The 15,315-nt window shown below is 38.2% G+C and overlaps 1 protein-coding gene across 1 annotated transcript in view; it reads left to right on the top strand.

Moving 5' to 3' along the window:
• Nucleotides 1–15,315, top strand: part of Rock2 (Rho associated coiled-coil containing protein kinase 2) — a 133,814-nt gene that overhangs the window by 61,017 nt on the left and 57,482 nt on the right. Inside the window, exons 4-5 of the mRNA XM_042680730.1 lie at nt 9,403–9,540; nt 12,195–12,455. Coding sequence (XP_042536664.1) covers nt 9,403–9,540; nt 12,195–12,455 — 399 coding nt within the window. The remainder of the gene's footprint in view (nt 1–9,402; nt 9,541–12,194; nt 12,456–15,315) is intronic.

Here is a 15,315-nt window from a genome sequence, read left to right as displayed (position 1 = left end):
TTATTTTTGTTGTTGCTATTCATTTTCCATTCCAGAATTGGTATTGGCCACAAAAAATGAAACAAAGTCATGTGTTTTTAAAAATGAAAAATATTTTAACATTCCATTAATCTGATGGCCTGACATAAGAGCTTGTGGCATGTTTGTTTTGGCTTTACTTCTTGGCTCTTACTACCTTAGGCAAGAATGCTTTAAAAAGGAAGTATAACATAAGGAAAAATCCAAGTATTTCTACCACCTTAGCTTTCCAAAGTTGATTTGTATGTAGTAAATTAGTATAGTAGACATGTAGGGAGAATGTTCCACATTTGATACATCTTTAGGATTATGTTTTTTTTTTTTTTTAGTTAGATAAAGCCAGCCTGATAGTATGTAATGTAAATTTGTCTTTCCTTAGGAAGTGCTTTATCTGGCCCAGTTAAAAAATATTACCACAATTAATTTCAACAAAGTTCTTAACGTAAAAAATCATTTTAGTGGGGCTGGGAAGGTGGCTTGGTGGTAGAGTGCTTGCCTTGCATGCATGAGGCCCTGGGTTCGATTCCTCAGCACCACATAAGCAGGAAAAGCCGGAAGTGGCGTTGTGGCTCAAGTGGTAGAGTGCTAGCTGAAGAGCTAAGGGACAGCACCCAGGCCCAAAGTTCAAACTCTACAACTGACAAAAAACAACAACAAAAAACCCAAAAAAAATTATGAAAAAAAGTGTTGATTTATCTTCAATGGGTGTCTATATTTTATCCTGATTATTTTCATTTTAGAAATGCTAAAAACTTTTGCTGCTAAATTATGGAAATTTCGCCCCTGATATTAAAAATTGTTTTATATATACTATAATGTTCAAAGTAGAATGAGAAAGTAATTTAACAATTTATCTTTTATAATTTGCCTGGTTTGAATATAACTTTCTCAATTCTTCATTCTAAAGGTGTGTATGTATATATGTATATATATATATGTATATATATATATATATATATGATTATATTATGTCCATAGTTTTATAAGTTATGTTTTTTAAATGCAACAACAAATAGTAACATACACTGTTATAGCAATTACATCCTATGAGGCCACCTTCTGAATAATTTGCATATTCAGCAGCCAGTTTCATCTTGGGAAATTAGAATTGTTGGTCGTGGGACTTGAACTCTGGGCTTGGACGCTATCCCTCAGCTCTTTAGCTCCAGATGCTTGCTATTGCTTGAGCCACAGCGCCACTTCCAGTTTTCTAGTTGTTTATTGGAGATAAAGAGTCTCACGGACTTTCCTGCCAGCTCAGACGGGTAGGAAAGTCCAGGCTGGCTTTGAACCATGATCCTCAGATCTCAGCCTCCTGAGTAACTAGGATTACAGGCGTGAGACACTGGCGCTAGGCTGAGAAATTAGAATTCTTAATTTCTTCTCAGCTTTTCCTCTATGAATCCATTCCTTCTGTTATCTGCCTTGTAGCAGTAAACTAGTTGCTCAAGCCCAAACAGAACTAAACAAACACAAGAAAGAAAAGAGCTTAAAACAGATAGGATTGATTTCTTTTTTTTTTTTTTTTTTGTCGGTTGTGGGGCTTGAACTCTGGGCCTGGGCGCTGTCCCTCAGCTCTTCAGCTCAGGGCGAGCTCGCTACCACTTGAGCTACAGCGCCACTTCCGGTTTTCTGGTGGTTTATTGGAGATAGGAGTCTCACAGTCTCTCCTGCCCGGGCTGGCTTTGAACCGCGATCCTCAGATCTCAGCCTCCTCAGTAGCTAGGATTACAGGCGTGAGCCACCAGCGCCCAACTAGGATTGATTTCTTTATTCCACCCCTTCCTCTATTGAGTTAAAGAACCTGGACTTCTAGATCTAATCTAACACAAACTGCTCCTACTCTGAATTTATCTGTGAGATACATTCATGATTTCACCCTCTGTGTAATGGATCTTTCACCTACTAAATGAAATATGAAATCCTCTTTTATGATCGCACCAATGTTACCTTTTTAACCCTTGTCTTCTACCTTGCTATTCATCCTAAGTAGGTCACTTATTTCTGAGCATGCTTTGTTTTCCTGTTCTTTTTTTTTTCAGTCACACATTTCAATGCCAGTGCTTATTTTGAAAGAAAACTTTCTAAGGTGTGGCTCAAGTGGTAGAGTACCAGCCTTGATTGAAAAAGCCAAGTGAGATCTTAAGGCCCTGAATTCAAGCCTCACTACTGACATGTAACCCCCCCCCCCCCACACACACACACACACTCACAGAAGACAGAAAACAAAAGCTAAGTGAGATCTTAAGGCCCTGAATTCAAGCCTTACTACTGACATGTAAACCCCCCCCCCCCCCCCACACTCACAGAAGACAGAAAACTTTCCTAGTTTTTACTCTTCATTCTTTGATTCTACCTTTCATGTGAATGAAACTTCTCTGTGCAATATGTAGTTACAGTTAGTTTATTTTAGTTACTGTATCTTACATTGCACTTTTTATCTTTAATTCCTCCTTTGATTCTGTCAGTTTTTGTTTTTGTTTTTCTTTTTTTGTTGGTCATGGGGCTTGAATTCTGGTCCTGGGCGCTGTCCCTCAGCTCTTCAGCTCAAGGAGAAGAGCTCCAGCGCCACTTCCGGTTTTCTAGTGGTTTATTGGAGATAGGAGTCTTAGGGTCTTTCCTGCCTGGGCTGGCTTTGAACCGCGATCCTCAGATCTCAGCCTCCTGAGTAGCTAGGATTACAGACATGAGCCACCTGTGCCCAGCGTTGATTTGGTTGGTTTTTTAAGGGCAAAAACTGTATCTCTCAAGTACTTAGGAGAGTCTCATCAGAAATTAATGGCTTCTCATCTAAAATAGTTCGCCCATATCTGATAATACAATCTTTAATATGTATACAACTTTAGAAAGACTATCTAGAATGGCAGAGACAAAGGCAACCCTTACTGTGTAGCCATTTCTTGGTTCATCCCTGCATATTGGTAATCAGTATGTATTCATATCTGATTTTGAATTTTTGTTGTCTTTTTAAATCCTATATAGTATAGATAGAACCTTGGACATAGAAAGTCTTCATTGAAGTGTTGTCTGTGGTCCTTGATCCCAGGACTCAGGATGTTTTCTGGGCACCTCCTGACTTGTTTTTTTTTGGGTCCGGTCGTGGTGCCTGAACTCTGGGACTGGGCGCTGTCCCTCAGCTCTTCAGCTCAAGGCTAGCACTCTACCACTTGAGCCACAGCACCACCTCCGGCTTTTTTCTTTTTGCTTATGTGGAGCTGAGGAATCGAACCCAGGGCCTCAGGCATGCAAGGCAAGCACTCTACCACTGAGCCATCTTCCCAGCCCCCTGACTTGTTTTTAACGTGTGTGTGTGCGCACGCACGCCAGAAAGCGAGAAAGCATATACTCACATGCTTGCTTCCCAAAACTTGGGGCTTAACCTTAGGAGACCTGGGCACTGGGCCAGCTTTTTGGTGATTAATTGCCCAGGTTGGCTTCAAACTGCAATCCTCAGATCTCCAGCCTCCTGAGTAGCTAGGATTACAGGTGTGAGTCACCATCACCTAGTACTAACAGTTTTAAAGCAGCTTTTAAAAGCAGAAATCTGCCTAAGGCAGGATATGAGAGACATGATTTTTCAATACTCCTCATGTAACCTAAACTTTAAATCTTTGTATTTTTTTGAATAAAACTGTCTCACTTTATGTTTTGTTAATCCTTGTATTTTTGTTAATTTATTGTTTTGGCTGCTTCATTAACAGTAACTAACAGGTCTGCCAAATAGGCACATTGGATCTTCTTATGAGAAATTAAAGTATGTAAGTTATTTGAAAGCCTCAAATGATGTGTTTTTGTTAGAATGATTTTAAAAAAGCCTTTGGGGCTGGGAAGTTGGCTCAGTGGTAGAGTGCTTGTCTCGCATGCATGAGGCCCTAGGTTCAATTCGTCAGCACCACATAAACAGAAAAAGCTGGAAGTGGTCCTGTGGCTCAAGTAGTAGAGTGCTAGCCTTGAGCTGAAGAGCTCAGAGACAGCGCCTAGGCCCAGAGTTAAAGCCCCATGACTGTCCAAAAAAAAAAGCCTCTGTAAATGTACCAAGAGGTTCACTTCAAAATCTCTCCATTTAAAATGTCTCATCTGTTTAAGCTTTTTAAATAGAAATATAAAAAACAGTACTTACTAATTACAAAAAGAACAAAGAAACGGAAAAAAAAAAAGAACATTCAAAATTCTGTGATATGCCAGGCGCTAGATCTGCCAGGCTCACGCCTGTAATCCTAGCTACTCAGGAGGCTGAGATCTGAGGATCATGGTTCAAAGTCACTCGGGCAGGAAAGTCCATGAAACTCTTACCTCCAATAAACCACTAGAAAACTGGAAGTGGTGCTGTGGCTCAAGTGATAGAACGCTCGCCTTGAGCTGAAGAGCTGAGGGACAGTGCCCAGGCCCAGAGTTCAAGCCCCACAATCGACCAAAAAAAAAAAAATTCTGTGATCTGAAATACAACCACAGGTAGTCTTTTGTCACTCTCCTCCTTGTTTTTGGCTTTTTCGCTTCAAAGATATAGTCAGGTGCTTGAGACACTTATGTACTGTAGAATTAAAAACAAGGAATTTGACAACTTTTTAAAAATAATAAAAAGAACAATTAGAATAAGAACACTGCTTTTGTTTTTTAGGTCCTAGTCTAATGATATGTGCCACTTGATAATGGTATGAGCTATGTTCCATTTACCTGTGGAGTTAGCCTTTTTTATTGTGTATGTTCTATATCCTAAGTATTTATAGCCATTTTCTCATTTTTATCTTAACAGCTATGAGATTTTTTTTGGGGGGGGGAGGGGGTCTGGTCATGGGGCCTGAACTCTGGACCTGGACGCTGCCCCTCAGCTCTTCAACTCAAGGCTAGCGCTCTACCACTTGAGCCAAAGCGCCACTTCCGGCTTTTTTCTTTTTGCTTACGTGGTGCTGAGGAATCGAACCCAGGGCCTCATGCATGCAAGGCAAGCGCTCTACCACTGAGCCACCTTCCCAGCCCCAGCTATGCGATTTTTATGTAGATGAAATCACTGAAATTTAAAGGGATCAATTAAATTTGCCACCTTATTTACAAATATGTAGGACTTTGCCGAGGTTTGTTGACAACTACGTTTTTAAACTTTACTCTGTACAATGGTTATAAATAGCTACTGCATCTGATTGGTTATGTATCTGTCCATCTATATTGAATAGAGGAGTAGGAGCTGGAGAATAAAGGGAATCCCAGAAATGGTGAGGGAAATTATAATAGGCTAACTCAGAGGAAGATCAGTGGAAACCAGCTTTCCTAAAGTAACATGTTACTGGGGTGCTTTGTAACATCACTGCTAATGAATTTTAAAGGTACAGTGTAGACATTTGGCATGAATAAGACTATTGCCTCTTAGTGTTTGCTCTGCACATTAAATTATGTCAAAGACCACAAGCTGTGGTTTTCATATCTTGTGTTATGAGCCAGTAGGTGTCCTATCAATGTAAATGGCATTCAGTTCTTATGAATTAGGACATCTAGGCATTATTCAACACCATGCAGATACAGATAATGATTTGTTGAATGTACAACTCATCATTGTGCGAACCACTAAGCAGTCTAACAATGAAGAAGTTCTTTTCTATTCCTAAAGGAGCTTTTGGAACACACAATGCTTCTATTAGATGATTGTAGATACTGTGCAAAGTGGGGAGCTGTTTGTATAATGAAAAAGGAAGTAAAAAACATTTTCTTCATTCTGAAAGAATTTTATGGCCCAGTTTACGCCATTTTATGCCATAATTTTTTTGTTTATTTTGGTGCATGGCTGTGTCCTTGTAGGTTTGTTTACTTATGTGTAAATGTTTTGGCTTAAATGATATTTACACATAAGCAAACCAGTAAAAGCGTTTGGTAGTTTTCAGGTATCTTTGTGCTTCTATTCAGAGCTGTGCTTCATAAAACTTTAAAAAACTTTTTATAATGGTCTGAGTCAAGCACGCATAATATCCCTGCATAAATTGATAGACTAGTATAGATTGTTTTCTCTGATGGAGACACCAAATTTGGATTTTTTTCAAGTGAGTGAATAGTGAGTGGAGATTTGTGTATGCTAAACATCCCAGCAGCTTCTTTTAACTTGTTAACAGGAAATGATTCAGTAGTTTAGCACAAGTCAGTTAAAATCTAGTCTGTTGCCTAGCACCAGTGGCTCATACCTGTAATCCTAGCTACTCAGGAGGCTGAGATCTGAGGATCATGGTTCAAAGCCAGCTTGGGCAGGAAAGTCCCTAAGACTGTTGTTTTTTTTGTCGGTCATGGTGCCTGAACGCAGCCTGAGTGCTTGTCCCTCAGCTTTTCAGCTGAAGTCTAGCACTCTATAACTTGAGCCACAGTACCACTTCCTGTTTTCTGGCTTATAGTGGTGTTGAGGAATCGAACCCAGGGCCTCATGCATGCAAGACAAGCACTCTACCACTCTACCAATGAGCCACCTTCCTAGGCGTCCCCCCGCCCAAGACTCTTACCTCCAGTTGATGACTAGAAAACCAGAAGTGGTGCTGTGGTTCAAGTGGTAGAGTACTTGCCTTCAGCTGAAGAGCTCAGGGACAGTGCCCAGAACCTCCCCCCCCCCCCCCAAAAAAAAAAAAATCTAGTCTGCTTTGGTAAGGATTTGTAGTTTTTAAGCCTACCATCATTTGTCTTTTAATCTTTCACTTCTCTCCAGTGTTTTCATATTGCTTTATCGTGCATTTAGTATTTTTTTTTTAGCATTTTGTAAATTTTCTAATACTATGAACCTAGGAGATTGTTGTTCCAGCCTGGTAACTTAATATAGAAAATGGATATAAGTATAGTTGGATGGATATAAGCTGTAGCTATCACCATAATTGGCTCTTTGCATTTAAGACTTTTTATATGAAGTTACAGTGTATCAAAATATTTCAAATTTTAAAATATTTAAAAAGAAATTATATAACCTCAATATAGTAAACATTGTGACTAAAATTTGATTAAGCAGTTTTCATTTTAATGTATACTACCTATTCTATCAAGTACTGATATGGGGTATAAAATTTTCAATTAAAAATACGGATTTGTCTTTTTCTTAGGTTTTTGCTTCATAAATTCTTAGTTTTGTTGGTAGTGGTCATAGGCCTGGGCCTGAGCACTGTCCCTCAGCTCTTTAGCTCAAGGCTAGCGCTCTACCACTTGAGCCACAGTGCCACTTCCAGTTCTCTGGTAGTTTATTGGAGATAAGAGTCTCATGGACTTTCCTGCACAGGCTGGCTTTGAACTGCAATCTTCAGATCTCAGCCTCTTTAGTAGCTAGGATTTTAGGCGTGAGCTACTGGCGCCTGGTATGTTTCATGAATTTTGAAGCTCATTTATTAACAATACATATGTATCTAGAATTGTATGCCTTCCTGAAGTAATCCCTTTTCTTTCCAAATTACAATCCTTGTAATTTCTCTTGTGCAATTCTCTTGTAATACTCTGCCTTGAAGTCTACCTTAATTAGATGCTCGTGCCAACATCTTACCCTTATCTTTGCTTTTTGCATGGTAATATCTTCTGATTATTTTCAACCTATCTGGTCTTACATTAAAACATAGAACTTAAGTCCAGCTTTTTAATTAACTTTGATAACTTTTGTTTATCCATTGCTGTATTTATTGGTCCAGTTCTACTATATATATTTTATTTTATTTATTTATTTTTTTGGTGGGCCTGGGCACTGTCCCTCAGCTCTTCAGCTCAAGGCTAGCACTCTACCACTTGAGCCACAGCGCCACTTCCGACTTTTTTCTTTTTGCTTATGTGGTGCTGAGGAATCGAACCCAGGGCCTCATGCATGCGAGGCAAGTGCTCTACCACTGAGCCACCTTCCCAGCCCCTACTATGTATATTTTAGACTGTTTAGAATTGCTTTGTAGGCCCCCAAGTCTCGTACATGTTTATATATTCAGTTTGTCTTTGTTCTTCAGATATTTGTGCTCCATTTCACTGACTTCTTTTCTGTTTTCTCTGTAAAACCATTGTAGTGAAATGTTTATTTCATTTACCCTGCTTTTCAGTTATATTATTTTTGAGTTTCTAATTGAACATACATGGAGGAGCTTTTCCTATTTATGTACTTAGTATGAACACCTAGTGTTTATATTCTTACGTAAGTACTTTAGAATTCATATTTATTAGTATTTTAAAGCAGAATTCTATGTCTTTGGGGACATTTTCTATTAATTGTCTTTGTCTTAATAAAATACATTTTCCTTTGCCTCTGTATTAGTTTTTAAATTATGTAACAGACCTTTTGGCTAAAATGGTAAATAATCTGACTTTTGATATTTGTCTTTGAATGGTGTTGATTTTCATTTTAGTAGCTTATTCAGTTTCTTGCCTAATTAGTGCAGGCTTAGTTTTACACTTTCTAAAAGTATAAAAATGTGTTGGAAAGATCAAAGTGTTTCCCAGGTCCTTTTAACTCAGCCTCCAAATTCTGCTCTTTTGATCTTTTAGAGTTTGTCATTAGCTTTTGTAAGTAGGATAGAATAGGACTTTCTTTGGAGTGTGATTGTTTCTTGTAAGATGTCAAATAGATGCCCAGGAATTTAAGCAAGATTTCTTCACTTTTGCTTTACTGGGAATCCAGTGTCCTTCCACTGTGGCTTAATGTCGGGGGTTTCTGTTTGGCTATCAGCCTCATTGCAGTTTCTCCCTAGTAACCTGGGATGATTGATATTTGGTAGCTCAGCCTTTAGCCAGTCACTCCCTTGCAGTTTCTAGGGATCCCATTTGTACTTTTCATGTGCCTTTCATCATCCAGCTGCCTTACTCACCTTGAACTCTAGTGTCTGCCTCCTCAACTCAGCCAGACCACTGTGCTTTGTGCTAGATAACCACTTGTTCTATACTGGTTGAGATGCTGATTTCAAGCTGTTTCTGGGTCATTATGGGAATTACTTGATAATGTTCTCCTCTCTCAGGATTTTAGTCTTGTGCTGTTTATTTTCCAAAACTTGTCAAAACCATTGCTTCATGTTTTATTTTGTTTTGTTTTTTGGTCAGTTGTGGGGCTTTAACTCTGGGCCTGGGTGCTGTTCCTCAGCTCAAGGCAAGCACTCTACCACTTGAGCCACATTCTGGTTTTCTGGTTGTTAATTGGGGATAAGAGTCTCATGGACTTTTCTGCCCGGGCTGGCTTTGAACCATGATCCTCAGATCTCAGCCTCCTTAGTAGCTAGACTTATGGGCATGAGCCACTTGCACCTGGCAACTGTTGCATATTTTCTCCTTGTTTTTCCTATTTATATAGTATTATGCTTTTACTTTTTATTCATTAGGTAAGAATAATTTTCTTTTGCAACTGAAGTTTTTAATAATATAATTCTTTAAAATTAAAGTATTAATTTTTCTGCTTTAAAAAATTCACAGGTTCGTCATAAGGCATCACAGAAGGTTTATGCTATGAAGCTTCTTAGTAAATTTGAAATGATAAAAAGGTCAGATTCTGCTTTTTTCTGGGAAGAAAGAGATATTATGGCCTTTGCCAACAGTCCTTGGGTGGTTCAGGTAAGCATACTAATTTTCATAAACTTATAAACTTACATTCTTTTTTTTAAGTACTGGTTATTCATAGGAGTTTGCTTTGTATGCTGAACATCCTCTGCCTCATTCACATAGTAATAATGTTGTTTTTCATTATGCTTGTTTAATGTTCCTAAATAATACTTGCATAAACATGACATGTAATAATTAAATTCATTATGGAAACAACTTGTAGTGTGTGTGGGTGTGGGTGTGTGGGTGTGGGTGCTGGTTGCTGGTTGCTGGGTGCTGTCTTTTCTTTTAGCTTTTTTTCCTCAATGTTGGCACTCTACCACTTCATCCACAACTCCACTTCCATCTTTTTGGTGGTTATTTGGCGATGAGAGTCTCACAGATTTTCCTGCTTAGTCTGGCTTTGAACTGTGATCTTTACATCTCAGCCTCCTGAGTAGCTGCAATTACAGGCATGAGCCACTGGCACCTGGCTGAGTTTCATTGCTATGTCTTTAAGTTTGCAGATCATTTCTTTAGTGTCTAACTTCATCCCATTCTGTTTTTACTCAGCAAAACTGTTATTTTATTAGTAGTTCATTACTGGGTTGTATTTCATATATGACAGTTCATTCATCTTTTAACTAATTAGGCTGCTTTCAGTTTTCCTCTTTAAAAAATAAAGTTGCATTATTATTTGAGTCAATTGTAAATAAGTTGTTTCTTTGAAGACCTACTTCTTTAAGTTTTGTTAGGGTTAATTTATAGTTACCATTGATGGAAAAATATATAACTTTTTATTGTCATTCTATTGGCTGTATCTGCTCTTATAACTTGTATTAATTATATTGAGGAATATCTTGCATAACATAAAGTTAATTTTTTTTTTTTTTTTTGGGTCTGGTCGTGGGGCCTGAACTCTGGGCCTGGGCACTATCCCTCAGCTCTTCAGCTCAAGGCTAGCACTCTACCACTTGAGCTACAGCGCCACTTCCCGGCTTTTTTTTTTTTCTTTTTGCTTATGTGGTGCTGAGGAATCGAACCCAGGGCCTCAGGCTTGCAAGGCAAGCGCTCTACCACTGAGCCACCTTCCCAGCCCAAGTTAATTTTTTTATGTATACAACTTAATGCTGTTCAGGAAATTTACAGGGATGTATATCCATTATTACAATCAAGATTTCAGAGTGTTTCCATCATTTCAAAATGATTTGCTCATTTCCTGTTATCCTTTTAGCTTCAGACAACCACTAATTTATTCTGTCTTTATAGAGTTGCCATTTCTAGACATTTCATATATAAAGAATCATGAATATGCTATCTTTTGCATCTGGTATCTTTAGCATACTATTTTTAAAGTACATTTACATTCTACATCTATCATACTTAATTTTCTTTTCCTTTTTTTTTTTTTTTTTTGGTGGGTTGTGGGGCTTGAACCCTGGGCCTGGGCGCTGTCCCTGCGCTCTTCAGCTCCAGGCAAGCACTCTACTTCTTGAGCTACAGCACCACTTCTGGTTTTCTAGTGGTTTATTGGAGATCAGTCTCATGGACTTTTCTGCCCAGGCTGGCTTTGAACCGTGATCCTCAGATCTCAGCCTCCTGAGTAGCTAGGATTATAGGCGTGAGCCACCAGCGCCCAGCTTTAATTTTCTTTTGATGCTAGATAATATTCTGTTGCATGATGAGGTATAATAAGGAATGTATCTGGTCTTTTCCCCCACTTTCTGGTGGATAGCTTTAGAAATCTGAAGTTGGTTGTTTTGTGTTTTTGTTTTTTTTTTTTTTGTCGGTTGTGGGGCTTGAACTCTGGGCCTAGGCACTGTTCCTTAGCTCTTAGACAGCAGCACCCTACCACTTGAGCCAAAGTGCCACTTCTGGTTTTCTGAGTGGTTTATTGGAGGTAAGAGTCTCCACGACTTTCCAACCCGGGCTGACTTTCCTGCTGGCTGAAGTTGAACTGTGATCCTCAGATCTCAGCCTTCTGAGTAGCTCAGATTACAGGCTGGGGCTCAAAGTTTTTTGAATGATAGGAATGTTTTGTGGCCTGAGGATTAGAGCTTTCAGCTGCCAGACATTCAGTGAATATAATGGGGTTGGTAATTGACTTTAATGTCTTGACCCATGATTTGTTTAATCATCATGCATGTAATGGGTCTGGACATTGACCTGGTTCGGAGCATACTTTGTAGAGCTGCTCAGAGAGCAATGCATCCTAATTTCACAGGGAGAGGACCCAAAAATCAGGCAGCTGCCAGACTTAGCCCTCAGTGGATCATTTGGGTTTTTTTTGGGTCAAGGCCAGGACTCAAACTCAGTATCTGATGCTTACTTTTGCTCTTTGGCTGACACTCTACCTTCTAAGCTACATCTCCAACCCCCTCTGTGTATCCTTTATAATGAAACTGTAACAGTGCTTTTCTGAATTCTGTGAGTCATCTTAGTGAATTGTGGGAGCCTGAAGAGGTTGTAGGAACCCTTTAGGATGTAGTTAGTCTGTCAGTCAGGAATGGAGATGTGGGGATTCCTGAAGGGCTGATTTCATAAATTTTAACTATTTTAGTTGTAATTTGTCTTTTTCGTTGTTATACTTTTGGTTTTGGTTTATTAATAGGACATTTGGGTTTTGTTCTGTTTGTTGTTTTGTTCTTTGGTTTTTTACTTTTTCCCCTTTTATTTCTGTTTTTCAGCTCTTTTGTGCTTTTCAAGATGATAGGTATCTTTACATGGTAATGGAATACATGCCCGGTGGAGACCTTGTAAACCTTATGAGTAATTATGATGTGCCTGAAAAATGGGCCAAATTTTATACTGCTGAAGTTGTTCTGGCTCTGGATGCAATACACTCCATGGGTTTAATCCACAGAGATGTGAAGCCTGACAACATGCTCTTGGATAAACATGGTCATCTAAAATTAGCAGACTTTGGCACGTGTATGAAAATGGATGAAGTAAGTAAGCAAATAAAATAATACTAGTGTTTTGTTTTTGTCTTTTTTTTTTTTTTTAAATCGGTCATGGGGCTTGAACTCTGTGCCTGGGCCCTGTCCCTGAACTCTTCAGCTCAAGGCTAGTGCTCTACCACTTGAGCCACAGTGCCACTTCCGGTTTTCTGGTGGTTAATTGGAGTCTCATGGACTGCCTGGGCGGGCTTTGAACTGTGATCTTCAGATCTCAGCCTCCTGAGTAGCTAGGATTACAGGCGTGAGCTACCAACACCTGGCTCACAATGCTGTTTTTTTAGAAGCAAGTAAATGCAAATTAGGATTTTGTAGCTTGAATACAAATAAAACCAAATAAAAAAAATTACAGCAATCATTTATTCAGCTATAAAATACTTTATAAGCAGATTTGGCAAATATCAAAGAGATGTAACTTACCTTCCTTATACTATGTAGATAAGAATTTGCTGCCCATCACAACTGATTCATGAACTAAGCATAGAATTAGAGCACAAAATCTAAAATGTAGCTATTGCCACTACCAGTAAAGGAGATAAATGGAAGGAAAGAAATTTATTCTTCCACTTCTCATTCCCTTTGCTTAAACTGTAAAGAATATATTTGGAGGCATAATCTAATGTGATACTTTCACTTATAAAATAATTCATGTTATTAGTAGCTTCAGTAACATTAACCTTATAGCTAATTGTAATAGTTTTGCTTTGATCGTAAAATTTGTTATCATTTTTTGCAAATACTGTAATTCCTAATGGAACAGGATCATTAAAAAAAGTTTTTGGCTTTTTATTTCTTTATTGGATCTAAAAATGACTATATCACAACAGACTAGATATCATTTTTGGTATGGTATTCATAACTTCCAGGACGCTTACACACACACACACACACACACACACACACACACACACACACACACACACACACACACACACACACACACACACACACACACACACACACACACACACACACACACACACACACACACACACTTGTTTAGTCAAGCCAAGTATTTTGCATTAAGATAATTTTCTTCTGGCCACATAACTTATGTCACACTTTGGCATCTACTTTTATTGTTCTTTCAGCAGTCTATTGTTTCTCAAAATCAGCTCAGATTTTGTTTTATCTGGAAAGTTCTCCCTGATAACCTTCTACTGACCTCTTCTACTCACTCTCCTAAGTCATAATGCCCTGGAAAATTTGGAATGCATGGAGTATTCAGAAAGTATGCCTAGAAAGCCATACTTTCTAGGTAATGTGTTTCTAACTTAATCTGTTTGGTTAAAACTTCAAATTCCTTTCCTTTTTGGTGTTCTTCCTGGAGTATGGTACTATGTATTATAACCAGTAATCAATTAGTGTTTGATAAATTGAGGTTTCTTTATTGTTTCCAACACTCCCTTTTATTGTATGTATGTAGTATTTATTTTATGTATGTAGTATAGAATGATTAATAGTGAAAATTACCTATAATGAAAACAAAGTTTGAAATCATTTTCTGATAGAATGCTCAAATTTCCTGTCTGGTATACATAATCTGTGATGCTTATATACTGCACTTCCATGAGTGTATCCTGACTTTAATTAAACCAGTAGCTTTTGGGATAAGGGTGCAAAAAAAAAAAAAATATATATATATATATATACACACACACACATACATGTTTTTTGTTTTTTGGGTTTTTTTTGTCTATCATGGGGCTTGAACTCTGGGCTTAGGTGTGCTCCTTGCGCTCTTCAGCTCAAGGCGAGCACTCTACCGCTTGAGCCACAGCACCACTTCCAGAAGCAAATATTAAAACCAGCAATTGAGACATCTCAGGTTGTCTCTAAAAACAAAATATGGCTTATTAAATTTATTTCTAATTTTTAAAAATTCAAGTAAAGAAATTGAATTAATTATTTTCCTTGGCTTATAATTTATTGTTGTATCTACACAAAGTCCCCAACTATTTATACTTTTTCTGTTCAGTTTCTAATTGTCTTTGTAGTCCTTGAAATCCACCAGTATATCATGTTTAGTATTCCCTTTCACAGAGTATTAGCTTAGTATGCATGTATATTCTTGGTTTATATCTATATATCTATATATCTATCTATATATATAGTATATTAAAATACATAGCATATTGTTTTTATGCCCCTAATAAATGAAAAGTAGTTTATTGCGTCATATTGCTGCTTAGCACTCCACAGTATTTTCCTGAGTTTACTTCTTTATTCCCTGGCATAATACGTCTTTATTCCCCTGGCATAAACTCCTAAGTCACTCCAACTCCCTGCTTGAGTAATACTGTCTTGAACAACATCATACATATTCTGTGTGTGTCCTGGCAAAGTTTTTTCTAAGTTACACCTAGTACTGAGGGGCTGGGCACTGGTGGCTAATACTTAGCTAGCTACTCAGGAAGCTGAGATTGGATGATTGTGGCTCAAAACCAGCCTAGTCCATGAGACAGAAAAGTTTATGAAGCTCCATCTCTAAAAGCACCATTATAAGGCCAGCCTAGAGGCATGGCTCGCATGGCTCAATTGGTAAAGGGCACGTGAGACTGTTAGTCATACCCTAGTGCCCTCAGAAATAAAGAAAGCAAGAAACAAATGCTACTGCTGTAGCGAGTATTGCTTCTGGTATTCCACAATGGCCTCGGTCGTTTAGAACCTCTTCTGGTAGTTCATGAGAGGTCTTTTCTCTCCATGTCTGCAGTAGCTTTCCTACTCTCATATCCAAATGTTACCAAATCCATTTGGTGGAAGTTTTTTTTAAAAACTTCATAAGTAATGATAATTCATAAGTAATGATGTTCATAAATAATGATAATTTCTTCACAGATACTTGTCAGCC

Source organism: Dipodomys spectabilis, unplaced genomic scaffold (assembly GCF_019054845.1).
Source record: "Dipodomys spectabilis isolate Male_0828 unplaced genomic scaffold, ASM1905484v1 ptg000066l, whole genome shotgun sequence".
NCBI lineage: Eukaryota > Metazoa > Chordata > Mammalia > Rodentia > Heteromyidae > Dipodomys > Dipodomys spectabilis.
This window is presented reverse-complemented; position numbering and strand designations above follow the sequence as displayed.